The sequence below is a fragment of the Fundulus heteroclitus genome, unplaced genomic scaffold (assembly GCF_011125445.2).
Source record: "Fundulus heteroclitus isolate FHET01 unplaced genomic scaffold, MU-UCD_Fhet_4.1 scaffold_46, whole genome shotgun sequence".
Classification (NCBI taxonomy): Eukaryota; Metazoa; Chordata; class Actinopteri; order Cyprinodontiformes; family Fundulidae; genus Fundulus; species Fundulus heteroclitus.
Window position 1 is genome coordinate 1,391,998 of NW_023396879.1, and position 27,168 is coordinate 1,419,165.

General features: G+C 42.2%; 2 protein-coding genes across 7 annotated transcripts in view; both read left to right on the forward strand.

Moving 5' to 3' along the window:
• Positions 1-3,592: 3,592 nt before the first annotated feature.
• LOC110367534 (gastrula zinc finger protein XlCGF57.1) overlaps positions 3,593-27,168 on the forward strand; it is a 28,540-nt gene continuing 4,964 nt past the window's right edge. The window contains exons 1-2 of one of the 2 annotated variants that reach the window (XR_004929473.1): positions 3,593-3,710; positions 15,583-17,650. Coding sequence is in view for 1 of the 2 variants with exons in the window: in XM_036131883.1 (XP_035987776.1) it covers positions 15,688-17,481 (1,794 nt within the window). In the remaining variant the exon portion in view is untranslated. Of the gene's footprint in view, positions 3,711-15,582; positions 18,198-27,168 lie in introns of those variants that run through there. The other variant, XM_036131883.1, reaches the window with a different exon arrangement.
• LOC110367535 (gastrula zinc finger protein XlCGF57.1) overlaps positions 3,610-27,168 on the forward strand; it is a 28,427-nt gene continuing 4,868 nt past the window's right edge. For 2 of the 5 annotated variants that reach the window (XM_036131878.1, XM_036131879.1), the window contains exons 1-2: positions 23,212-23,359; positions 23,438-23,616. The gene's annotated coding sequence lies outside the window, so the exon portion shown is untranslated. Of the gene's footprint in view, positions 3,711-23,211; positions 23,360-23,437; positions 23,617-27,168 lie in introns of those variants that run through there. The other 3 variants (XM_036131882.1, XM_036131881.1, XM_036131880.1) reach the window with 3 other exon arrangements.

Consider the following 27,168-nt stretch of genomic DNA (forward strand, 5'->3'; position numbering starts at 1 on the left):
TATGTGCAGAATTGATTTGTGCAAGAATGCATTTTAAAGACAGAGTTCGGCAGCATTAGTAATGCTGGATAAGGATGCAATGATGCAAATATGCAAATGTGTTACAGAGTCCAGTTATAGCGTCAGCAGTTCAACAGTCTGATTGCGACAGGGAAGAAGCTTTTTCAGAGCCTGTTGGACCTGCAGCGGATGCTGCGGAACCTCTTCCCAGAGGGCAGCAGGGAGAACAGTCCATGGTGGGGGTGTGTGGGGTCTCTGATGATGTTACGGGCTCGGGACACACAGCGCTGTGATGAAATGTCCTTAATGGAGGGAAGAGGAGCCCCGATGATCCCTTCTGCTGTCCTCACCATTCTCCTCACGTTCTTCCAGTCTGAGGCACTGCAGCCTCCACACCACACAGAGAGACAGCTGGTCACAATGCTCTCTATGGTGCTTCTGTAGAAGGTCGTGAGGATGGGCGGGGGCAGGTGGACTCTCCTCATCCTCTGCAGGACGTACAGTCGCTTATGTGCCCTCTTCACCAGTGACGTGATGTTTGCAGACCAGGTGAGGTTTCCGTGATGTGCACCCCCAGGAACTTGGTGCTGCTGACCGCGCTACTTCCGGTCCCGCTTGTAGGCAAACACAGGACTGTTGTCGCATTCAATCCTTACAAAACGGGTGAATTAGAGCGTGCTTTTAGTTAGTTTATTTTCGAAATGTAAACCATGCCTACGACGTGTTGTGCTCCCGGTTCCACACAGAGGCATTCCAATTCGTTGGATGTACGTTTCTTTCGTTTACCGAAGGACGAAGAAAGACAAAAGAAATGGATATTTTCAATGAAGAAGGACCCAGGCACATGATCCCAGTCGACTGGGGGAGCCATCATACTCCGACAGAATTTGCAGTCTACACTTCATCTCCGGTAAATACAACTTAATTTTGCACTGGTCATTGTTCTACTGAAATAGCGGTGGAGGGGAGGTGGCGATGAGGCTAGACGGGGCCGGGAGAAGCAGAGCCGCATACTGCTGCTGCTGCTGCAGTCTGCTGCTCTGTTTCTCCCAGCGGCTGCATTACGCCCTAGTTCAAGCGCGCTAGTACGTCTGTGTTTACGCTGCAACGTCGCCGACACCTCCACCCATTTTAATAAGACAAAAACACCTAAATAATCCTTTGTGAACAAGTTTTTTAACCTACCGGGCGGGTCTTCCTCTCTGCTGAGGAGCGGTCTGTGTCCGTGAACATCCATCCATCCATCCATTTTCTGACCCGCTTAATCCCTCATGGGGTCGCGGGGGTTTCTGGTGCCTATGTCGTGATATCAACCATCAACTTACTCTTAAAACGATCTTGTGATACGTTATCTAAAAAGAAAAAAATGTCGAGAACTCGTCGTTTCCTTTGTTTGCGCCCGCCTTCTGCCTTCAAGTCCGGCGCGCATGCGCGAAAAACCCGGATGAAAACAATAGCGGTGATATTTTGTTTTATCTGCGAGCCAGATGAAATTATCAAAAGAGCCACAACTGGCTCGCGAGCCATATGTTCCCGACCCCTGACCTAGACCTATTAGTAATATCCCTATTTGGTTATTTCCAAATATTGAGATAGATTTTTGTCAGGGTTTAGTTTTGAGCAGGCTTTTTTACTGTTTTCAGTTCCTCCTCCTCCTCTCATTCAGCTTACCCTCCACTTCCTCTGCAGTCAGTCACACCTGTTGGTCATTAATTAGTCAGACTCACTCCACCTGCCAGCCTCCCTGCATAAGCCTCCCTATGTCTTCACTTCCCTGCCAGTCCGTCATCAGACTCCACTCTCTCCTCGCCTGTCTTCCTGGTTTGCTCCTGCTAGCTGCTGGATAACTTTGCTACCTCCAAGTCTCAGTTTAGTCTCCGCCTGTTACTGGATTGTTTTCCCACCTTGGTGCCTCATGTAAAGCCACTGCTAGTTGCTGGACATCCTGCTAACAGTGGGCTGCTAGTAAGTCTGCTAGCCTCTGGCTCACCTGCTACCCCTGAGCTCCAAGACACTCTCTGCTGCCTAGCTGGATTACTGATGCCCCGCGTACTACCAACTCTCGCCAGCTCTGAAGGCTACCTGTCTCAGCAGCACAGCATCTGCAGTCCTACAGCGTTCTCTGACTCTCCAGCTTCCTCTCCAATCCTCCTGCTCCGGCGTTCATCGTTCACCTGTTCCTTCCTGGTAACAGACTCTGGTTTCCTCCCTCCATAACTCATCTATATCAATAAAGACTCATAAATGAAGCTCTGTGTGTGTAGTAATGTTCGGGTTCATCAGGAAAACTTGTGACAATTTTAATATAATAGAATTAAAAAAAAGAGTGGGTAGAAAGCAGGAAATGGCAAATGGCAATCATATAACCAAATATTATAGCTATTTATATATATATATACACAGATGGATCTAAAGACGAAAAAGAAAAAGTAGGTATAGGAATATACATTCCAGTGATGAAGGTAAGCATTGGGAGGAGATTAACTGATCAGATGTCAGTGTACACAGCAGAAATGATGGCAATAATTTATTTATACTTTACAGTATCCAAAATATGAAATCAGAAAGAGAAGTTATCTTTAGAAATTCATCAAAGTTTATTCAGACTACATAAACTTTATATAAATCTAAAGTTTTGTTGGGTTCCAGTCCATGCAGGAATAAATGGAAATGAAAAAGCAGACCAAATAGCTTAAAAAATCAATTAGAACAAATAATATTATAAACATACCGTATGGTAAAGGAGAAGCTAAGACAATAATTAAAAAAGAAATTAAGAAAAAATGGCAGGATAGATGGAACATGGATACAAGTGGAAAAAATTATTAGTGTATAGTGTACAGAAATCTATCAATGACAAGGGTGTGATTAGAAAGAATCGAAGAGAGGAGACTATTTTGACAAGACTAAGATTTGATCATACTGGGTTAAATAAAACATTATTTTTATTAAAGAAAAGTGAAACAGATGAATGTATAGAATATAAAGTATTAGAAAATGTAGAACACATATAATTATACTGTAGGAAATATGATGAAGAAAGGATAAGATTAAAACAAAAGACAAGCCAAATAGGAAGAGAATGGAATTTGAATAGGAACAAAAGGCGAGGGGATAAAGGAAATACAGAAAGCTGTTTTTAAATATCGTAAGAATATAGGATTATACAATGAGATTTAAAAGGTATGGATATGGATATATGGATATATAAATGTAGATATATAAAGATAGATATAAATGAATAAAGTAATAATCACATATAGATATGAACCGTGCTACATACTCCGGCACAGAAGGTGGCGGTATGCACTTAAAGTTAAGGTTCCAATTTGCCATTAAACAAAAAGAAAAGGAAGAAGTGGCTCATTCATAGTTCAGATCTGTTCAACTGTAAATGTACCAAAAACCTTAGACTTGTCTTGTGAGGCCTTAAGCTGCCAACCAGAGAACTGGGTAAGAGACAAAGCTAAAGCCTCCTAGACTCTGACAGCATGTGCAGCTCGTCTTAACCGCTATTTGTCTCCGTTTTAGAAGAAGCGACAGCCTGCGAGGGAGCAGTTAGCATCAGAGCTAACTGAGAAGCTAACGGCCAGAGAAGTTTCCTGTTAGAGGAAAAGGGAAAAAGTGACTTCTCATTGAGAACACTGGACACTTATTGGACTCTGGGCTGTTTGGAGGCTTTTCTCCGAGGAACAAAAGCGAGTCTGACGGTAAGAAGCTGAACTTAACAACAATTTAACCAGACCTCTCAGCTTTTCGCCGGTGGGGAATGAAACACGTGAACGTTCAATTTCAATTCAATTCAATTTTTATATAGCGCCAATTCATGAAACATGTCATCTCATGGCACTTTACAAAGTCAAAATCAATCGGATTATACAGATTGGGTCAGATTATACAGATTGGTTAAACAAAAAAATCCTTTATAGACCAGTTCATTGTTATTGTTTTTCGCACATGCATGCCGGACTGGTAGGTTCTTTAGATAATATATCACAAGATCGTTATAAGAGTAAATTGATGGTTGATGGTATCAGATTGCCAGATCCACACAGCAAATGCCTGAAGGGACGGAGCGAGTCTGTGAAATGATGGCCAAGTGTTCTGTACGGCGACATATTCAGCTGCCTTATAAACACGCAGGCCAGTACACACGAGAGAGTATGAAAGCCATGAAACCACTGGACGGCTACAATTATTTTATATCGGGACATGTTCAGACATGTTTGTGTAACATACCAAAGTGGAGTCGGACACAGACAGCGCCTCAGCAGAGAGGAAGACTCGCCACCGGTAGGTTAAAAAAAACATTGTTCTCAGTATGAACGGTCATCTGCTTCGACCGACTGGGGTTACAGAAGACAGAGCAGAGACACAACAAGAGAGACCAACAAGCACAGAAGCACACATTGATCTAGTAATCTGTTCTACATTAGATGGTAATAGTCGGTGATCTGTCTTCTCTGGATGATGTCACAGTTAACAGAACGCCAGACCAGGTGTACCTACTATGAAGAAAAAGAGAGAGAGCAAAAAGTTAAAAGCTGAAATGACAACAGTCATGCAGAACTGGAGAACAATAGAACTCAGTAGTGTGAGAAATATAGACCCTGATGTCCTTCAGTAGCCTAAGCCTATAGCAGCATTACTATAGAGATAGCTCAGGGTAACATGAGCCACTCTAACTATAAGTCTTGTCAAAAAGGAAGGTTTTAAGATTAGTCTTAAAAGTAGACGGGGTGTCTGCCTCATGGACCAAAACTGGGAGTTGGTTCCACAGGAGAGGAGCCTGATAGCTAAAGGATCTGCCTCCCATTCTACTTTTAGAGACTCTAGGAACCACCAGCAGACCTGCAGTCTGAGAGCGAAGTGCTTTGTTAGGAACATACGGGGTAATCAGAGCTCTGATATATGATGGAGCTTGATTATTAAGGGCTTTATAAGTTAGAAGGAGAATTTTAAATTCTGTTCTTGATTTAACAGGAAGCCAATGAAGGGAAGCTAAAATAGGAGAAATATGATCCCTCTTGTTGATTTTCATCAGCACTCTTGCTGCAGCATGTTGGATCAGCTGAAGGCTTTGAACTGCATTTTGTGGACTTCCTGATAGTAAAGAATTACAATAGTCCAGCCTTGAAGTAACAAATGCATGGACTAGTTTTTCAGCATCACTCCTGGACAGAATGTTTCTAATTTTGGTGATATTCCAGAGGTGAAAAATGAAACTCTGGAAACCTGTTTAATATGGGATTTAAATGACATGTCTTGGTCAAAAATAACACCAAGATTTTTTACTTTATTACCAGAGGCCAAGTTAATGCCATCCAGATTAAGTGATTGGTTAAGAAGTTTATTTTTTGGGGACTCTGGTCCAAAGATTACAACTTCTGTCTTGTCAGAACTTAAATGCAGGAAATTTAAACAGGGTTTCCGCGGTACGAAGTAACTGATTGGATTCATCAGGATTTATGGATAAATATAGCTGAGTGTCATCAGCATAACAGTGGAAATTAATCCCATGTTGTCTGATAATTTTGCCAACCGGAAGCATATATATAGTAAAGAGAATTGGTCCAAGGACTGAGCCCTGTGGTACTCCAAAAGTGACCTTAGAGTTTGAGGAAGATTTATTATTAACATGAACAAACTGGAATCTGTCCGACAGATGAGATTTAAACCAGCCTAATGCTTTCCCCTTAATTCCTACAGTATGCTCAAGTCTTTGTAGGATACTATTGTGATCAACTTGATCAACTGTATGCAGCACTGAGATCTAACAGGGCAAGTACAGACATAAGTCCATTATCTGAGGCCATGAGAATATCATTGGTGACCTTCACCAGAGCCGTTTCAGTGCTATGATGAGCTCTGAAGCCTGACTGAAACTCCTCAAGTAGGTCATTACTTTGTAAATGTTCACATAGTTGATTAGCAACTACTTTCTCAAGAATTTTAGATAAGAAAAGAAGATTAGATATAGGTCTGTAATTTACTAACTCATCTTGATCAAGAGATGGTTTCTTAAGTAAAGGTTTAATAACAGCTACTTTAAAAGCCTGTGGTTCATATCCATTTACTAAGGATAGATTAATCATGTCTAAAATAAAGCCACTGATCAAAGGGAATATCTCCATAAACAATTTGGTTGGGTTTGGGTCTAACATACAGGTAGAAGGTTTAGATGAAGCTAGAATTTTAGATAGCTCAGAAAGCTCTACTGCTTCTAAACAGTTCAAACACGGGAGGATGCCAATTGTTTTAATTTTAATGGAGTCAATTTCATTTATGAAGAATCCCATAAAATCACTACTGCTAAGAGCTAAGGGAATGGATGAATCAACAGAGCTGTGACTCCGAGTAAATTTGGCAACTGTAGGCAAGGCAAGGCAAATATAGTTATATAGCACATTTTAGTACAGAGACAATGCAAAGTGCTTTACATGATTAAAATATAGGAAAATAAAACAGAATAAAAGCAAGCAGGAATAAAATGCAGAAACAAAATACAACATGGGAAAATAGAAATTAAAAGCAAACGAATAAAAACAGTTGGACTACAAAGTGAACTAATGATGTTTCAGTAATAAAGTTCAATTAGGACAGTCGAAGGCAATCCTAAAAAAATGTTTTTAATCTTGATTTAAAGGAACTCAGAGTTTCAGCACTTGTACAGTTTTCTGGAAGTTTGTTCCAGATCATTGGATCATAGGAACTAAATGCAATGTAGTTCTGGTTCTGCAGATCAGGCTGGAGCCAGACGACCTGAGTGGTCTGGAGGGTTGATGCACTGATAACAAGTCTGTGATGTATTTAGGTGCTAAGCCATTCAGGGATTTATAAATTAACAGAAGGATTTTAAAGTCTATTCTCTGAGATACAGGGAGCCAGTGGAAGGACTTTAGAACTGGGGTGATGTGCTCTACTTTTTTAGTCTTAGTGAGGATGCAGGGAGCAGCGTTCTAGATCAGCTGCAGCTGTCTGATCCACTTTTTAGGCAGACCTGTGAAAACACTGATGCAGTAATCAATTTGTATAAAAATAAACGCATGGATTAGTTTTTCCAGATCCTGCTGAGACATCAGTCCTTTAATCCTGGAAATGTTCTTCAGGTGATAGAAAGCTGACCTTGTAATTGTCCTTAAATGCTTTGGTAGGTTCAGGTCTGAGTCCATCATTACACCCAGATTTCGGGCCTGATCAGTGGTTTCTAGCTGAAGCAGCTGATGCTGTGAGCTAACTTTTGATCTCTCCTCTATTGGTCCAAAAATTATTACTTCTGTTTTGTTTTTATTCAATTGAAGAAAAGTTTGGCACATCCATGCATTGATTTCTTTTAGGCATTTACTCAGTGCTTGAACTGGTTCGTAGTCACCTGGTGACATGGTGATGCAGAGCTGTGTGCCTTCTGCATAGTTATGGTAGCTGATGTTGCTGTTTTTTATGATCCGAGCAAGAGGGAGCATGTGAATATTGAACAGGAGGGGACCCAGGGTGGACCCTTGGGGAACCCCACATGTGATTTTTGTCATCTCTGATGTAAAGTTACCTACTGATACAAAAGATTCCCTGTTCTTTAAGTAGGATTTAAACCGGTGGAGAGCTGTACCAGAGAGGCCGACCCAGTTTTCCAAGCGCTCTAACAGGATGGAGCGATCGACAGTATTGAATGCTGCACTGAGGTCCAATAGAACCAGCACGGTGGTTCTTCCGCAGTCTGTATTTATATGGATGTCATTAAGCACCTTGATAAGGGTGGTCTCTGTACTGTGGTGAGCACGGAAGCCAGACTGGAAAACGTCAAAGCGGATGGTCGTTGTTAAGAAGGTGTTTAATTGTTGAAACACAGCTTTTTCAACAATCTTACTGATAGAGGGGATATTCGAGATGGGCCTGTAGTTCTGGAGTAGTAGTTTGTCTAAATTGTTCTTTTTCAGCTGTGGTTTGATAATTGCTGTTTTTAGGGACTGGGGGAAAACACCTGACAGAAGGGACGTGTTTATTATCTGAGTCAACTCAGACGCTATGACAGGTAAAACATTCTTAAGGAAAACTGTGGGTAGAACATCAAGGCAGCAGGTGGAGGAACTTAGCTGCTGAATGATCTCCTCTAAGCTTTTGTAGTTTATTTGGCTGAATGGGACATTTTGTCAGGATAAGTTCCAGCTGGATACAGCTTTAGTTCTGTAGTTGTTATGGATGTACAAACTGATCCTCTAATTTTTAGGATTTTCTCAGTAAAGAAGTTAGCAAATTTGATGCAGGCCCTGGTGGAGTGAAGTTCGGAAGCCACGGACACAGGAGGTTTTGTTAACCTATCGACAGTGGAAAATAAGACACAAGCATTATTAATGTTTTTCTTGATGATCTCAGAGAAGAAAGTGTCATGATTTTGTCTTGGATGAACCCGGACAGAGCTGGTTTAAGAGAGTTTATTGCAAGCAGTGGATGATGATGATGACAAGAACCAGAGTCAGTAACCAGACGAAGATGTAGGATGCAGGAGCAGAGCGGAGCGACTGACCAGGAAATGGGGAAGCTGCGCTGCTGCAGAACCAGGAGTGAAGCCAGAGTCCATTAAGATAGGAACGGAAGTACAGAGTCCAGCAGCGCATCAAACAGGAACAGGACAAACGGGAACCAAGACGGGAGGACAGGAGCAGACAGGCATGATGTTGGAGTGACTGAACACTACGAGCCGGCAACCAAGAAAAAACTGAAGGGAGCCTGACAGGTGATAAGAATCCAGACTAACTAGTGTGTAACAGGTGTAACTAGTTGCAGAGGGAGGGTGAGCTGAGTGACAGGAGAATTAACCAAAAAACAACAGAAAACGAAGCCAGACAAAACTGGCTTCGGACTCCGGACGGCCCAGAACCTCCTACCCTGGGCGGGTGGAGGGGGTCTCAGGATGGCGGGCAAAAACAAAACTAGTACAAATCAGGGCAAACCAAAAACAGAACACACAAGGGGAACCAAAGAGCCTAGAAAACACTGGGGAAACAGAGGCCTAGGAAACACTAGGGGACAAGGAAAGCATAAGGAAACGCCAGAGGGACAAACGGGCGTACCACAACGCCAGAGGGACGAACGGGCGTACCACAACGCCAGAGGGACGAACGGGCGTACCACAACGCCAGAGGGACGAACGGGCGTACCACAACGCCAGAGGGACGAACGGGCGTACCACAACGCCAGAGGGACGAACGGGCGTACCACAACGCCAGAGGGACGAACGGGCGTACCACAACGCCAGAGAGAAAACGCTAGGGCTCAACAAGCGTTAAAAAAACACAGGGCCACCGCTAGCGTGCAAAAACGCCAGGGCGCAAGGGAAAGACCTGGACGTAAAGAAACGGAGACATCTAAAACGGCAGGGAACAGAGGGCGTCCTAACACGCCGGGAACCAGAGTAAATCTTAAACACCAGGGAAACAGAGAAACTAGGAGGACTCAGGAGAACTAGAACAGGGAAACTAGGGGAAGCCAGAACAAAACAGAAACTACGGAGGGCTAAAACCAGACAGAACTAAGGAACACGGGAACCAGATAAGACTAAGGAACACCAGGACCATAAGAAATTAAGGAGCGTAAGACAGCTCAAAACTGGGGAGCTCAGGAACCTTCGAGCGCCAGGACCTTAATGAGCGCCAGGACCTTTTAATGAGCGCTGGTAGAGCGCAGGAACCCATAAAGCGCAGGAACCCATACAGCGCAGGAACCTCTAGACATAGGGACTAGTAAATGAGACAGAAACTAGAGAGCTAAAGCAGGAACAACAGAACTAAGACAGGAACTAGAAAACTAAGGCAGAACAATAAAATTAAAGCAATAACTAGAAAATTAAAGCAAAAACTAGAAACCTAAAGCAGAACTTGAGTGCGCTGGGCAGAAACATCCTTGACATGCTGGGCAGCGACGACTGGCAGACGGCACCCACGGAGACCTCGGGCCGAGGCGGAGCAGATCCAGAGGCGGACGGCACCCACGGAGACCTCGGGCTGAGGCGGAGCGGATCCTGCCAGCTCCCGCACCATGCTCTGTGTGTGCTCCGGTTCATCCTTTGACCGGCTCGTTCGAGGTCGGTCGTGTCTTTCTCTCCTCTCCAGCTTTCACCCCCCATCCCCCTCTCATGCTTCTGCTACTATGTCTCGTCTTTCTGAGCACTTTCTTCATATCAACCGAACTCTGAAAAACTTGGATCTGGTGAGCTGGTTTCTCAATACTATTGATCAAAAATTTTCGACGGGTAGGCAACGAAAGGGGGACCCATCCGGTCCTGATTTGACTCATTTAGTGGGATACACCCTATATTCTTGGATGGAAAATGGTGTGTCTTTCGACTTTGTCATTCCTGGACGTTTGAAAAGTTTGCATGTTTGGATTCAGGATACTTGGATTTCTACTTATTGGTTTTTGTGTATTTTTGATGTTTCAGCAAATACAGCGGATGTCGGTAGCCATTTGGCCTTGATCAGGCTGCCGGCTGCATATGTGCGCTCACTAAGGCGGTGAACGGACAGTTCTGGAAGGTGGAGGAGCAGAGCCGAAAAGCTTGAATGTGCTGGTACGTAGACTGGGTTCGGTGGTTGTACTCAAAGGGGTGATGGGATAAAATCTGGAAGTGAGGTGTGGAAAAAAACAATTTGGAAAATTGGATTTCACCATTTGGAGCCAGCAAAAGACTTAAAGCTGACAGGAAAGTCAGTGCAGCTTGTCTCATAACAAATAACATATTTGGTCTATGCCCTCCCTATCTAATCACTCCTGGATTGTTATGGCTGAGAATGCTCAGAACTCTCCCCTGCTCCCTCCTCCCCCGCTGACACCTGCGGATGCTTTCTGACCTGTTGGCCGGCTGATAACATCAAGGACAATAGCCTCTGGAGAGTGTTCACGGAAATATAAACACTTTCACCCAAACAGACAAACACAACTGATGGTTATATAAACTGATGAATTTACTTGCGACTGGTCTCAAATGTTTACCTTCTGCTATATGTGTCTCATCTTATTTGTGCTTTTTGTGCAAGAGGTTTTTGATATCTCAAACTGTATCCTGTTATAGGATAAAGTTTGAGTTATGTTTTTTCCCTCCCACCTTCCTTTTTTTGTGGCCTTTATCTTTTTAGAGTAATGGCAGCGCCATGTGGGCACCGTGTGGTGACCTTGGCAGCAAGGCCTCAGTAAATCGTCTCCCCCTGAAATGTTTGTGATGTTTGTTTGTTATGGCGATTGTACTGAAACAACAATTTCCCTCTGGGATTATTAAAGTATTTCTGATTCTGATGATGTTGGAGTGACTGAACACTACGAGCCGGCAACGAAGAACAAACTGAGGGGAGCTTATGAAGGGAGCCTGACAGGTGATGAGAATCCAGACTAATTAGTGTGCAACAGGTGTACCTAGTTGCAGAGGGAGGGTGAGCTGAGTGTCAGGAGAATGAACTGAAAAACAACAGGAAAAGAAGCCACACAAAACTTAAACCATTACTGAAAAATTCTCTTGCATTTTTCAATTGTAAGTTATATCTGTAAAGTCTCTCTTTATAGATGTCATAGTGAACCTGGAGTCTCGTCTTTCTCCACCTCCGTTCAGCTTTTCGACATTCCCTTTTTTCGCCTCTAAATGCTGGAGCATGGAGATTTTTTCTTCCCGGAAAAAAACTTCACTTTAACTGGAGCATTGCAGTCAATGATGTCTGAGACTTTAGAATGAAAGTTACTAGCTCATCTACTGAGTTGCAGCCTAAGGTTAAAGTAGCAGAGTAAGCTTGAATAAAAGTTTCCGTGGCATTGTCCTTAAAGGTGCGTTTTCTTATGATGTCCCTTTGGCTAAATGAGTCACTGGAAATTATGCTTTCAAATGTAACAGAAAAGTGATCAAATAAGGCAACATCAGTTACATTGACTTTAGAAATCTTTAGACCTTTAGTGATGATCAAGTCTAAAATATGTCCCTGTTTTTGTGTTGGCTGTTTAACGTGCTGAGTTAAATCAAAGTTTCTAAGTGTGTCACACAGTTCTTTTGCACTTTTGTCTTCAGGGTTGTCAACGTAAAAGTTGAAGTCCCCCACAATAACTAAACAGTCATAGTCAACGAATATCACAGACAGGAGGTCACTAAAATCATTAAAGCTTGATGTGGGCTTAGGAGGCCTCTAAACATTCAGGAACATAGTTTGTACCCGGCTCTTTACCTGGAGAGCCAAATGTTCAAAAGAGTCGAATTTTCCCAAAAACACCTTTTTACACTTTAGTGAATCATACACAATGTTGGTACTCTTCTACCTTTCCTGTGCTGTCTGCTCTCACAAAGAAAATTGTAGTTTGGAGGTGTCGACTCCATCAGAAAAGCTGCTTCATTAAATTCATGTAACCATGTTTCTGTTAAAAACATATCAAGTGGCTCGCTTTTTATGAAAGTAGGCTGACAAGAAGGGGGGTGGAAGAGGGGGAAAGACATGCGGCAAAGGACCGCGGGTCGGATTCGAACCCGGGTCGACCGCGTTTGAGGACTAAGGCCTCCGTATATGGGTCGCGCTACCCACTGCGCCACAAGCGCACCCTTTCTGGCCATCTTTTTCTTGGCTTGTTCAGGCTGTACTGGGCTTATCATTTGTTTTGGCACTGGATGATCTTTGTTTTGGGACAAAGCTGATGGTTTATGGTTCACAGAATAGAAGATGTTTGAAATCAGCATTTTTGCACCTGATCTATTTAGAGAGAAACCATCTCTGTTTAACAGATGTCTCCTTACCCAAAAGATGTTAAAGTTGTCTATGAAGGTTACAGTTGTTTGTTTGCATGTTTTTTCCAGCCATTTGTTTAGCATCAGAACTCTGGAAAAAATCTCATCTCCACGCTTGATGGGCACATAAGGGCCACTGAGAAACACCTTGACATTAAGGCCATCAGCTAGATTTAGCAGACGAATGTAATCCTCTTTCAATACTTTTGATTTTCTCCGGGTGGCGTCGCCCAGGGCTTCAGCTTGTATTATGAGTTTTTCCAAGGATGGACGCTCTTTCAAGGTCCTTGGAAGGATGTGTGATACATCAGACACTAGGCCACAGTTCAAAGAGCTATAAATCAACACCTCTGTGTTTGTGTTGTTACAGAAATGTTTAATCCCACTTATAGATTCATTGCATAATATAAGGATCCTTGGCCCTGTGGCATGTTTTTACTCTGGTAGCTTAGAGCGAAGAGTGTTGACATACCTTTGGTTGTTGTTGTGATCCTCCAGGGACACATCTTGGAGCGGAGTGAATCTGTTTTGTTATGGAATTCCAACATTTCCAGCAGGTTTACTCCTATCATGTTGTGAGAACAGCTCGTTGTTGTTTCACTTGTCTTGGGACGCTTCTCTCTTTAGTATCGGCCAGTTTCCTTTGTCTAGGTGGGGGTTTCGTTTATCCTTTGGTCTTGCACCGAGAGTGGTCCAGGGATTCTCATTTTCCTCAGGGAACTGTTTGTTCACCGTGTTGTTGGGCTGGTGGTCGCTGTTCGGAATCACAGGCAGGGTTGTTTCATTTCCATACGCGGCGTTTACATCATAATTCACTTTGTGTCGGCAGATTTTCAGTTCCATAACAGCTATCTTCTGTAGAAGCATGTCAAAGTCCTCTGTGGTGAAGGTAGGCATCTTTTGAAAATCAAAATCTAAAATAAATAAAAGAAAAGAAATAAAATAATTAAATCCTACGTTCTGAAGTTTTGGCTAAGAGATAAAAGGGAGATAAAAAGTAAAATGCAGGAAAATGCAAGCAAGCAGGGAACAGAGAAAAAAAAAAGCAAGCAGGGAACAGAGAAAAAAGCGTCAGACTCCTCCAAGGTCCCACTTCAAGTCTCTTCAAGTAATAAGCAACTGTCACAACAAACTTACATTTCTTTGTATTCTAAACAACTCATCTACTGTATTTAAGTTTGTTCTTATATTCCTTTTTTTATTTAAACAAAGATAAATGTTACTCCAGTTGTACATTTGCTGTGGACATCTTGACCTTGTTAGTTTATAAGGTCGTGTGATAGTTAAGTAAACAAAGTTGATGCTCATCATCAAACTGTTTGTTCTCCTTTTTTCCCCAAATTGGAATTGAAAAGAGAATCGATAAGGGATTGAATCTTTTCACAGAATTGATAAGGGAATCGATTCTGTGAATCAGAATCGTGAAAATCTTATCAATTCCCAACCATATATATATATATATATATATATATATATATATATATATATATATATATATATATATATATATATATATATATATATATATACTATAGACTTGGACTTGAGCACTGATGACTCGAACTTGGACTCGGACTCCTACATTCAGATCATTCTGACTCAGAAATTGAGAAAAAGACTCAACTTTTTTATATAACATTAGGCTATAATTTTAATATGTCATTAGAATATTATTTGGTGTATGATTTTTAATTTCTAAATGGCGTACCGCACACGTGACGTCACCATCTCAAGAGCAACGCCCCTTGCTGCTTTGGTAGGACAAACAGGTAGAGAGCGCCCGTAGCCACCAGCCATTACAGGCGCAACAGAAACAGCTATATGACAGACTTTATAGCCGTTAAACTTTCGCAAGACGATGTTCCAGGCGCACGGTTTACTGGTCGAACTGTCGAAGAACACACTAACCTTCAGCTCAAACGATGGCTTGAGTGTCGAGGGTTTAAAAAGACCAGAAAACGGGCCGAGTTGATGGAACGGTAAGTCGTTGTTTTTTTTCCCTGCTCGGCGTTCATGGCGTCGTCGGCCGTTTTTTTTCTGTTTGTAATCACCATCCAGGAATCGGTATATGTTGCCAATACGTAGCTACAAAACAACTGTTTACATCTCAGCTGCCATGATAGCCTATATGCTATCATAGTAGCAGGCGCTTCATCGATTGCTCGGTTGACAAAGGTAAATGGTATTCAAAAAGCTCTTACCTGTTCACTACTTGATGTCGCTGGAATTGGGTCAGGATGTTCTTCGGTTGGGCCCTTTCCTCCAACAAAATGCTTGCTACATATGTACGTGAATTTGGTAACTTTTTCCGGGTTGAACTGTTGTGTAGGCCGACCACACCGGTGTAGCCAGCGCACACATTTCTCCTTGGCAGTCTTGAATTTCGGGAAATTAATGAAGAAAACATCCTTAATATGCGGCCGATCAGCGTACCTCGAGTCGCTGTTGCACGTTCCATAGCATCAATGTTTAAAAACCATGGTCTTAGACTTGGAAAAAGCAGTCGTTTTACCGAGTAAAACCAAGAATAACGCACAGCTCTTTTACAGCCAAACAGCGGAGGACACAGCAACTATGCCCTACCGCGTACCACGTGATATGACGTCTTGTGACATCACGTTCTAAAAATAGCTCGCTCGCGGTACGCCATTGAAATGTAATCAATGCAAACAATGAGTAATATTAAAATACAGGTGAGTATTATTAAGGTGTGCAGGGAAGATTGTGGCTGATCCTTTGCACCCCAGTCACAGACTATTTCAGAGTCCTGGAGACGTACAGGTCCTGGAGAGGTAGGTGAATCTAATTAATTTCTCCTGTTTTTCACTCCTCAGACATTTCACAGCCTCTTGTTCGCATGGAAAGTTCTTGCTGATCAATCTCCCAGTGGCCAAGAGAGGAACTTCATTATTAACCTGAAGGAACCAAACACCAAAGACATGAAAGAGGAAGAACCTCAAGGAATTAAAGAAGAACAGCGTGGACTGGGTATCTTTCCAGATGAAGAGCAACTTGTTAAGCAGGAGACAGAAACCTTTGTAGTGTTTTCTGCTCGTGACAAACTATTTCAAGTTGAACCTGAACCAGAACCTGTACAGATAAAAGGGGAACATGGGGATCTCTGGAGTAATGAGGATGCGGAGCAGCTTGTAGTGAAGCAGGAGGCTGACACCTTTAAGGTGACTCCTCTGGATTTAAAACATGACAAAAATGAACCAGAAGAGAAAATTAACCAACTTCTCAATGCAGACTCCCCTGAAGGTGAGAAGCAGCATCAGCAGCATAATAATCAAGAAGAGTCAGGATCAAACAGAGATGAAGAGCTAAAGCGTAAAAAGAGACAAGAGAAAATTAAAGATCACAGTAGTGGTTCAAAAGTAAAAACACATAAGACCAATAAACCTTGTGAAGTATGTGGTAAACGTTTCACCAAGTGTAGCTGTTTGACTAATCAAATTAGGAAAAATAGAGGGGAGAAATCTTTACTGTGTGTGCTTTGTGGAAAAGGTTTCCCCGGTCAAAGTCATTTGAATATCCACATGAGAGCCCACACAGGGGAGAAACCTTTCTCTTGTCCAACTTGTGCAAAAGGGTTTTCCACTAAAGGTTCCCTGAGTAGGCACATAAGAACTCATACGGGCGATAAACCATACCCTTGTGAAATGTGTGATAAATCTTTCAGCAATGGTAGTCATTTAGCTGATCACATGAGAATGCACACAGGGGAGAAGCCTTTTTCCTGTCCAACTTGTGCAAAAGGTTTTTCCTCTAAAGATAGCCTGATTAAGCACATAAGAACTCATACGGGCCATAAGCCATATGTTTGTGGAATGTGTGACAAATCTTTCAGCTTTGGTCATCATTTAGCTAGTCACGTGAGAACGCACACAGGGGAGAAGCCTTTCTCTTGTCCAACTTGTGCAAAAAGTTTTTCCTGTAAAGGTCACCTGAGTAAGCACATAAGAACTCATACAGGCGATAAGCCATATGCTTGTGGAATGTGTGACAAATCTTTTAGCAATGGTAGTCATCTAGCTCGTCACGTGAGAACCCACACAGGTGAGAAGCCTTTTTCCTGTCCAACTTGTGCAAAAGCTTTTTCCACTAAAGGTCACCTGAATATTCACATAAGAACTCATACGGACAATAAGCCATACCCTTGTAAAATGTCTGCTAAATCTTTTAGCAGTCGTAGTCATTTAGCTTCTCACATGAGAACGCACACAGGTGAAAAGCCTTTTTCCTGTCCAACTTGTGCAAAAGGTTTTTCATGTAAAGGTAGCCTGAATAAGCACATAAGAACTCATACGGGCAATAAGCCATATGTTTGTGGAATGTGTGACAAATCTTTCAGCTTTGGTAGTTATTTAGCTCGTCACGTGAGAACTCATACAGGTGAGAAGCCTTTTTCCTGTCCAACTTGTGCAAAAGCTTTTTCCACTAAAGGTCACCTGAATATTCACATAGAAACTCATACGGACAATAAGCCATACCCTTGTGAAATGTGTGATAAATCTTTTGGGAATGGTAGTCATTTAGCTCGTCACGTGAGAACCCACACAGGTGAGAAGCCTTTCCCCTGTCCAACTTGTGCAAAAGGTTTTTCTACTAAAGGTCACCTGAATATTCACATAAGAACTCATACGGGTGAGAAGCCATATCATTGTAATGTGTGTGATAAATCTTTTACTTCCTCTAGTAGTAGCATTAGACATATGAGAAATCACAGGTGAGAAGCTGTATGCTTCTAAAGCGTGTGCTAAGTCTTTCAGAAACAGTTGTCATCTGGCTGATCACATGCTAACCTACAGGTGAGAAGCCTTTCCTGTGTCTGATGTGTAGAAAATGTTTCTTCAAGCAAAGCAATCCAAGTGTCCACATGAGAATCCATGGTGATGAGAGGTCTCACTCTTCAGATACATATTAAAATCAATGACTGTTGTAAATTAGCTAAACACAACATACAGGTCAGTTAAATCATTAAATGACAAGTTATAACTTCTGCTTATTCATGGATTGATGGAGACATCTACTGAACAACTATAAAAGACTTGATGATCTTCCTTGGTGTGTTATTTAATCATTAGAATATGATTTAGATACAATTTTTTTCCTCTGTTGTTCATTTGAATAAATGTTAGGGCTCATGTGACACTAAAAAATAAAAATATATTCTTAAACTTCATAAAAATTAAACATTTTTACTCTTAAAGCTGACTGGTTTTTAGCTGTTTGTAGTTAAACCCACCCTGTCAAAAATATTTTCATTAAGAAAACCCCAGATCACATTACATCCAAGTTTCACTGTGGATGTAATGTGTGTTTTAATGATGTCTGAGGTTGATTTGTTGCAAACATGCCTTTTTAGAGTTCAGTTTCATTGCAGGAATTTACCCACACTTGGTAAATTCCTGCCTGAACTCAAAAAGTGCAACATTGTTTCTGTTTGTTACCTTTATGTTGAATTGTACAGAATGCATTTGTAATTGTATGAACGTTAAAGGTAGAAAAGTTGAATTTTCTGTAGTCATAGCTTTCCTAAAAACTCAGCTTTTACGGCTTGTATGAGGTCTTTATGTCTCACTGCTTGTAGGAGGTGATTTGACAGGGCGGCTCTTTTCGATGTGGTCTTGGCTCAGGCAATCAGCAGCCAACTGTTCATAGTTCACTAAGTCACCACTTCTAGATAGCTAGCACAACACAACAAAGTGTGATTAGTGTTCTTATCCAGATCAATACTTTCATCCTTTACTTAAAACCTCCTTAAAAAAAATGTCCAACCAGGTATTCTTAGCCTGGAAGTTCTGCAATGTAATCATTACATGCAAGTTAGCTGACATATGAATTTATAGTCAGTAGTATGTCTCATTTTATTAAAAGCAATTCTCAAACATATCGTACCTTTCAATGCCTGACAGTCGAACCTTTCAATGCTTCTACTCATTACCATGTAGCTAAGCGCAAAATTATTTTATTCAATATTAGAATCAGAATCAAGTTTAATCGGCAAGTAGGTTTGCACTTACAAGGAATTTGACTTGGTGTTGATGGTGCAGACAAAAAATAAGAATACAGTAAAATAAGAAGTAAAAATGATATATACACGGAAGCTGTATACACTCTGTGCGTTATTGTAACGCAGAAGCTTGTAAGTCCTGAACGGGGGAGAGAGACAGTGTCCAGTTTCATGGACGGCTCTTGGGCTTGTTCATAAGCAGGGCAGTCAAACTTTTTTAAAGTAGCAGTCCACACACTATCAGGTAGGAGGGTGCACTGATTCCAGTGCCCGAGCCCCGGAGGTGAGAATTTTGAAAAATTGTCTCCCTGATGTATTTTGTAAGCTTTTAAGACGGGTGATTATTTAAACAATAGAGTCAGAGTGCATGTTTTAAATTGAATAAAAGGCAAAAAAATGTGAATGATCAATTCTTCAAAAACCACCTTTGTTTTTTATTATTATTCTTAAAACATTATTTTTTCACATGTTATCATCATGTTTTAACAAGGTAAGGTAATCTCCATTTGCATAAAATTAGTTTAATTTGAATTACTAGCACCACATAAAACAGATCAGATTAGGTGAGGTCTAGTCATCTTATTATTATTATTCACAGTTCTGTTCTGAAAACGATCGTAACATTTCTTCACGAACAAAGTCGAATTTTTATGATAAAAATACAGGGTTGGAATTTGAAATTGAATTTACATGTTGAATTTATTTCAGTTAAATCGCTCTTTCGAAATCTCTTATGTTTAATTTCACTTGCACTCATCACACACACGATATCATATCATCGGCGAGGATTCTAGAGACGAACACAAAATGCATCCCCTGAAAAACTTTGATAATTTGCTGCTGTTATATATGTAATATTATCGATTTTTCAGAATAAAAAGCTAACAGATGTGCATAATCAAAAAATATCAGAAATACAATTATAGAGCATTCAGTATTGTAAGAAAGCCCATGCTGTTTCTGGATAAATACATTACTGTATGAGTTAAGTTCTATTCCGTTTTATGCCTCTTTCCTTGTAAGTTTGAAATGTCCCGTGCTCCTGAATGCACCATAGCTTTCTGACGCTCGTGAATGCATCACACAGGTCTATGAACGCGGTGCTGTGTGTCTGCACGTTTGATCTTCCACTTAAGAAATAGCTTTGCAGTTTCAAAACTCAGTCGGCTCTCACGGTTTATTGTTGTGGATTTAATGTTGTTCATAACACCCGTAATTTTGTAAACGAATCTGCCAAATAACAGTTTTTTTGGTTTAATAAAACGTTTTGATATCATTAATTTAAGAGCAAGTAACTGCGTTTGTCACATTTTAATCCGTGTTCTTCGTCGATATTCAGTTGTACAGAGCGAGATGCATATCTCGGCAGGGTGCACTTTTCGGCATAACACCGGTCTGTGTTTTGATCGGAAAAGTAGCATCTCGGTTGGAACAAGGAACCCAATCACTCGTTAATGTTGCTCTCAGTGGAGACTGATGCAAAGGTGATTTTTTTTTTGGATTTATAATCATAGAAATGTAGGCGGGGGCAAGAGCTGCTATAGACGGCGATTTGCCGCCGTTGACCGGCTACTTTTGACTGCCCTGCATAAGGCCAGTAGCAGATGAGGAAAAACTCTTCTTTTGGCGTGAGGTTCTGGTCCTGATGGACCGCAGCCTCCCACCGGAGGGAAGTGACTGAAATAGTCTGACTGGGGTGCGAGGGATCAGCCACAATCTTCCCTGCACGCCTCAGAGTCCTGGAGGCGTACAGGTCCTGGAGAGATGGAAGATTGCAGCCAATCACCTTCTCTGCAGACCTGATGACACGCTGCAGTCTGCCCTGGTCCTTAGCGGTGGCACCAGCATACCAGATGGTGATGGAGGAGGTGAGGATGGACTCAATGATGGAGGAGTAGAACTGCACCATCATTGTCCTTGGCAGGTTGAATTTCTTCAGTTGCCGCAGGAAGTACATCCTCTGCTGGGCTTTCTTGGTGAGGGAGTTGATGTTCAGCTCCCACTTTAGGTCCTGGGAGATGATAGTTCCCAGGAAGTGGAGAGACTCCACAGTGTCAATGGTGGAGTCACAGAGGGTGATGGGGGTAGCTGGGGCTGAGTTCTTCCTGAAGTCCACAACCATCTCCACTGTTTTTACAGCGTTGAGCTCCAGGTTGTTCTCCCTGCACCAGGTCACCAGATGGTCAGCCTCCCACCTGTAGGCGGACTCGTCACCATCAGAGATGAGTCCGATGAGAGTGGTGTCGTCCGTGAACTTCAGGAGCTTTACAGACTGATGACTGGAGGTGCAGCTGTTGGTGTACAGGGAGAAGAGCAGAGGACAAAGAACACAGTCCTGGGGGGAACCAGTGCTGATGAGCTGGGAGTCAGTCATGTTTTAGGAAGTCTGTGATCCACCTGCAGGTGGAGTCGGGCACATTCAGCTGGGGGGTCCGTTTCTCTTTTTAACTTTCTTATTTTTATCTTTTTTTGATTGCTCTTGTTTTTTCACAGTAACTCAGTGAAGTACTGTTCTATCTAACGAGGTCGTTCTCATAGAGTTTCCATGCTTTTTTGTGTTTTTATCATGCAGCGCTCACCAGGACACGCTCCCTTTGTATATTCCGGAGAACAGCTGATTGCGCTAATGCCAACCGGCGTAGTAGCCAGACCAGCTTAAATACCACCCGAGGTTGCAGAGGAGGAAAGCAACATTGGGGGATGATAGGAGGGTCAAGACGGGACGGACTTATTGAAAGGAGAAGATTCAAGCTGTGTCTCCCTTCTGTTATTATGGAAAATGTGCGCTATTTAAACAACAAGATGGACGAGCTAACGTCGCCAACCGGAGTACCGGGAGTGCAGTCTGATGTGTTTCATCAGACTGCAGACATGGCAGACATGGCTGCACAAGGACATTACAGACCAGATTGTCTCCATGGATGGCTTTCACAGCGTCCGGGCCGACCGGGACACTAAGAGCGGTAAGCGGAAAGGAGGGGGGCTTGCCATTCCAGTAAACAGCAGATGGTGTTACCCGGGTCACATCACCATTAAAGAACAGCTCTGTAGCCCGGATGTTGAACTGCTGGCCGTTGGACTCCGTCCTTATAAGCTGCCTAGAGAGATCCCACACGTCATCGCTGCTGTCCTGTACTTCCCTCCGTCTGCAAACCCAACATCTGCCTGTAACATCATACACTCCTCCATCTCCAAACTACAGACCCAACATCCTAATGCCCTCATCATCATGTCCGTAGACTTTAACCATGTCACCATGAACAAAGTTCTGCCGACCTTCAAACAGTAGTGAGCGGCCCTACCAGGGAGAAGAGGACCCTGGACCTGATGTATGCTTTAACTGCCAGAATGGCAGTTTGTGTATTTTATTTTGCATTATGTAGATTTCTCACTAAGACAGACCCTTATTTTGAAGAACCAAAAAGGAGTTTGCCGAGACTAATTATCTCTACCTGCACACCTGTGATGCGTGCACAGCTGTGACTGAGGTGCTAATTATGTGTCAGCAAGCCGGGTTATAAGCAGGGAAGCTGTACTGTGGAGCAGCAGCAAAGAAGGAAGCTGAAGATGTCTGTTTGTTAATTTCCACTTCTATGCCTGGGTCAGCCAGCGAGGTATGTTTTTTTGGTATGTTAATATAACTTTCTTTGTTTACTGTCTTGCTGTTACTATAAGTTTATGTTGTATTTCAGTTCGACGGTGGCGTAGGAGGCATGTCAAGCTGTAAGACGGCGGCATCATGAGCCTGTAAAGACTGTGTGCAAAGAAAAATAAAGACATCTTGCCATCAGTAAAACAAACTCATTTTTTGACATCTGAACGGCTAAAGAAGAAGTAGAGGTGACACATACATCTCCTCTTCTCTCCCCCCTCTGGGCAGGTCAGATCACAACCTGGTTCACCTTAAACCATGTTATGTGCCTCTGGTGAAGAGGAAGCCTACGACCACAAGGACTGTGAGGAGGTGGTCGGAGGAGGCTTAGGAGGCACCACAGGCCTGCTTTGAGGTGACTGACTGGCCTGCACTCTGTGAGCCCCACATTGAGGACATAGATGGGCTCACAGAGTGCATCACGGACTACATCAACTTCTGTGTGGACTGCAGTGTTCCAGCTCGGACTGTCACCTGTTAAAGTAATAGAAAATGTAGAACATATTATATTGTAGAAAATATGATGGATAAGATTAAAACAAAAGACAAGACAAATAGGAAGGGAATGAAATTTGAAAGGATTAATAGGAACAACAAGAGGGGATAAAGAAATACAGAAAGTTATTACATATTTTAAGATTATAGAATTATACTATAAGATTTAAAGGGTATGGATTTGGATAGATATATAGACATGTAGATATATAAAGATAGATATAAATAAAGCAATCATCGCATGGATATTGACCGTGCTATATACTCCGGCACAGTAGGTGGCGGTATGCACCTAAAGTTAAGGTTACAATCTTCCATTAAACAAGAGGAAGAAGAAGAAGAAGATAAAGAAGTGGCTCATTCATAGTTCAGCTCTGTTCAACTTTAATGTGGCCAAAAAACCTTAGACTTGTCTTGTGAGGCCTTAAGCTGCCAACCAGAGAACTGGGTAAGAGACAAAGCTAAAGCCTCCTAGACTCTGACAGCATGTGCAGCTCGTCTTAACCGCTATTTGTCTCCGTTTTAGAAGAAGCGACAGCCTGCGAGGGAGCAGTTAGCATCAGAGCTAACTGAGAAGCTAACGGCCAGAGAAGTTTCCTGTTAGAGGAAAAGGGAAAAAGTGACTTCTCATTGAGAACACTGGACACTTATTGGACTCTGGGCTGTTTGGAGGCTTTTCTCCGAGGAACAAAAGCGAGTCTGACGGTAAGAAGATGAATTTAACAACAATTTAACCAGACCTATCAGCTTTTAATGAAAGTTAAGAGATAATGTTAATTTTCGCCAAACGTTAACGTGAACGTTATTGTTCAGTTAGTGGACTGAAATAATAATAACACTGAATAAGTAATAAAGTACTTTAAAGTAGTAGAAGTGAAACACGTGTCACAGAGTTATTGTTCAGACTTCGGTAAACTTAAAAAGATATTCACAGATTCGGCTTTTCCGGATTAATAACTCGTTGGCAAATGATTTCTTCTACAAAACGACACCTCTGCAACCACAGCAATGCACTACAATAATCTATAGTGTAGTTAATGGCGATTACATGCTTATAACAATGAAAAAATCTAAAAAAAAAAAATAATAATAATAGACTTATGCACATTTTCCAAAGTAAGAGTTGTAGTATGATCCAGATGAGCCTATGTGTGCTGTGAGTTTGGTGGCACTACTATGATCTATACTGTAGTTATCGCTCATTTTATACTTATTCTAATAATACCTACACTTTCACATTGTAGTTATTATCTAAATCATAAAATCTGATTAAAATGAAAGCCCTTTATCCAAAGCTCTTTGATCTATAGAGCAAACAGTTATTTTTAATGGATTTCTTTTGTATCCTACACGTAAAGAGACTTGAATATTACTGCCGTTTAGGCTTTGGGAATTTCCTAAAAAAATATGTAATGTATTATTTTCCAATCCAATAAATGTAGTATGATAGCTGTGAGATCAGATACACATGGAATTTATTTGATTGATAATACACCTCTCCTTGGTGACGCTGTTACATATTTCTCTATAATTATTCTTCTGGTGTAGCAACTTGCAGACGGTCCCTAAGCATTTGCGGAGCAGCGAGCTCTGCATAAAGTCCAACGCAATTCGTTTTGAGAAAACTATGGTTGTAGCTCACTGACTGCATTGCTGTGGTTGCAGACAGGTGTCGCTTTTGTAGAAGAAATTATCTGCCGACGAGTTATTGATCCAGAAAAGCCAAATCTGTGAAATTCTAACTTTACCGCAGTATTCTTCAGTTAGTGGGTTAAAACAGGAAAAAAAATTCAAATGTAAAAATAATACTGAATAAAGTACTTTTTAGTTATTTAAGGTATTATTAAACTCCTTTTTTTTAAAGAATAGAGAACTGCTTTTTTATTATATTTTATTAAAGAGTACCACTCATGCGGAGCGCCTCAAGGCTCCATGCTTGGCCTCTTCTCTCTTTACTCCGTCCATTGGGAGTCAGATACAAGAAACCACTGTTTAGCCTTCTGGTTTAGACAGAAGACAGTCAGACTTTTATGACAATAAAAAGGAAAATAGTGGCTGTTTAAATAAACTTCTGAAAAGTTTATGTTGTTTGGGCGCTTTGATGTTTCTAACATCAGTTTTGACCTGGGACCTTAAAGTCAGTATCTGACACTGACTGCTTCAGACCTGAGAGACTAGAGAATAATCTTTGATGCTCAGTTAAAATCTGTAATCAAGTCCAGTTTTTTTTCAAACTGAGACAGCCGACTAAAGACTTTAATCTATCTTAATTATAATTTGCTTAGATTACTGCACTGCACTTTAATCTGGGTTTAACAAAACTCTTGTCCAGACTGCAGCTGGTCCAAAATGCTGCTGCTCTTCTTTTAACTGCTACCTGAAAATTAGAGCACATTTCTCCAGTTTTAGCAGCAATTAATTGGTTAGTTGTTCACATTCAGATTGATTTTAAAATTGTTTTATTTGTTGTTAAGTATATTCATGGCCAAGCCTCCAGGGATCTGTCAGACCTGCTTCATCTACACGCTCCCTCTCGTTTGCTCAGGTCTGCAGATCAGTTTTTATTAGTGATCCGAAAAACAAATAGTGCAAAGAAATAACCGTACTTTCTCTGTTGTTGCACAAAACTCTGGATTCAAGTAGCTTTACATATCAGGAAGGCAATTTCACTTTCTGGGTTTAATGTTCTCTTAAAACCCAGTTTGAGATGTTAGCTTTTGAAGTTTTGTTTTTTTGTGGATCTGTATTTTATTTTACATTTAGCTAGCTTTAACATTTTATTTTGTTCTGAATTACTAATTTTTAGACTCTATAAATAATGTTGAGTTGAGAATATTACTAGTTTTTAAAAAGGGGGAAATATTGTTGCTTTGCCAGCGGAAATTCTTCAAATACAGCTCAACAACATAATACAATCTTTTTCCCCCTGATTTTGACAAGGAAATCTTGCAGTTGATTCGTCCGTCGTCTTCCGCTTATCCGGGGTCGGGTCGTGGGTGTAGCAGCTTCAGTAGGGAGGCCCAGACGTCCCTCTCCCCAGCCACTTGGGCCAGCTCCTCAGGAGGAACCCCAAGGCGTTCCCAGGCCAGCCGGGAGACATAGTCTCTCCAGCGTGTCCTGGGTCTTCCTCTGGGTCTCCTCCCGGTGGGACGTGCCCGGAACACCTCACCAGGGAGGCGTCCAGGAGGCATCCTGACCAGATGCCCGAGCCACCTCAACTGGCTCCTCTCGACGTGGAGGAGCAGCGGCTCTACTCTGAGTCCTCCCCGGATGACTGAGCTCCTCACCCTATCTCTAAGGGAGAGCCCAGACACACTACGGAGAAAACTCATTTCAGCCGCTTGTATCCGGGATCTCGTTCTTTCGGTCACGACCCAAAGCTCGTGACCATAGATGAGGGTAGGAACGTAGATCGACCGGTAAATCGAGAGCTTCGCCTTTTGGCTCAGCTCTCTCTTCACCACAACGGATCGGTACAGCGCCCGCTTCACAGCAGACGCTGCACCAATCCGCCTGTCGATCTCCCGCTCCATCTTCCCCTCATTCGTGAACAAGACCCCAAGATACTTGAACTCCTCCACTAGGGGCAGCACATCCTCCACAACCCGGAGAAGGCACTCTACCCTTTTCCGGTTCAAGACCATGGTCTCGGATTTGGAGGCACTGATTTTCATCCCGGCCGCTTCGCACTCGGCTGCGAACCGCTCCAGTGAGAGCTGTAGATCACGCCCTGATGAAGCCAATAGGACCACGTCATCCGCGAATAGCAGAGACGCAATCCTAAGGCCACCAAAGCGGATCCCCTCAACACCTTGGCTGCACCTAGAAATTCTGTCCATAAAAGTTATGAACAGAATCGGTGACAAAGGGCAACCTTGGCGGAGTCCAACTCTCACCGGAAACGAGTCCGACTTACTGCCGGCAATGCGGACCAGACTCTGACACCGGTCGTACAGAGACCTGACAGCCCTTATTAAAGGGTCCGGTACTCCATACTCCTGGAGTACCCCCCACAGGATCCCCCGGGGGACATGGTCGAATGCCTTCTCCAGATCCACAAAACACATGTAGACTGGTTGGGCAAACTCCCATGCCCCCTCAAGAATCCTGCTGAGGGTCGTGGAACACTGGACCAGCTCTTGCAGTTGATTATGAAAGGCAAAATATGAATTATCAGATTCACATTCAGGCCATCAAAACACCCCTGATTATAATTAATCTACAAGTTGTTTATCTATATCCTCATTGGTGAATCAG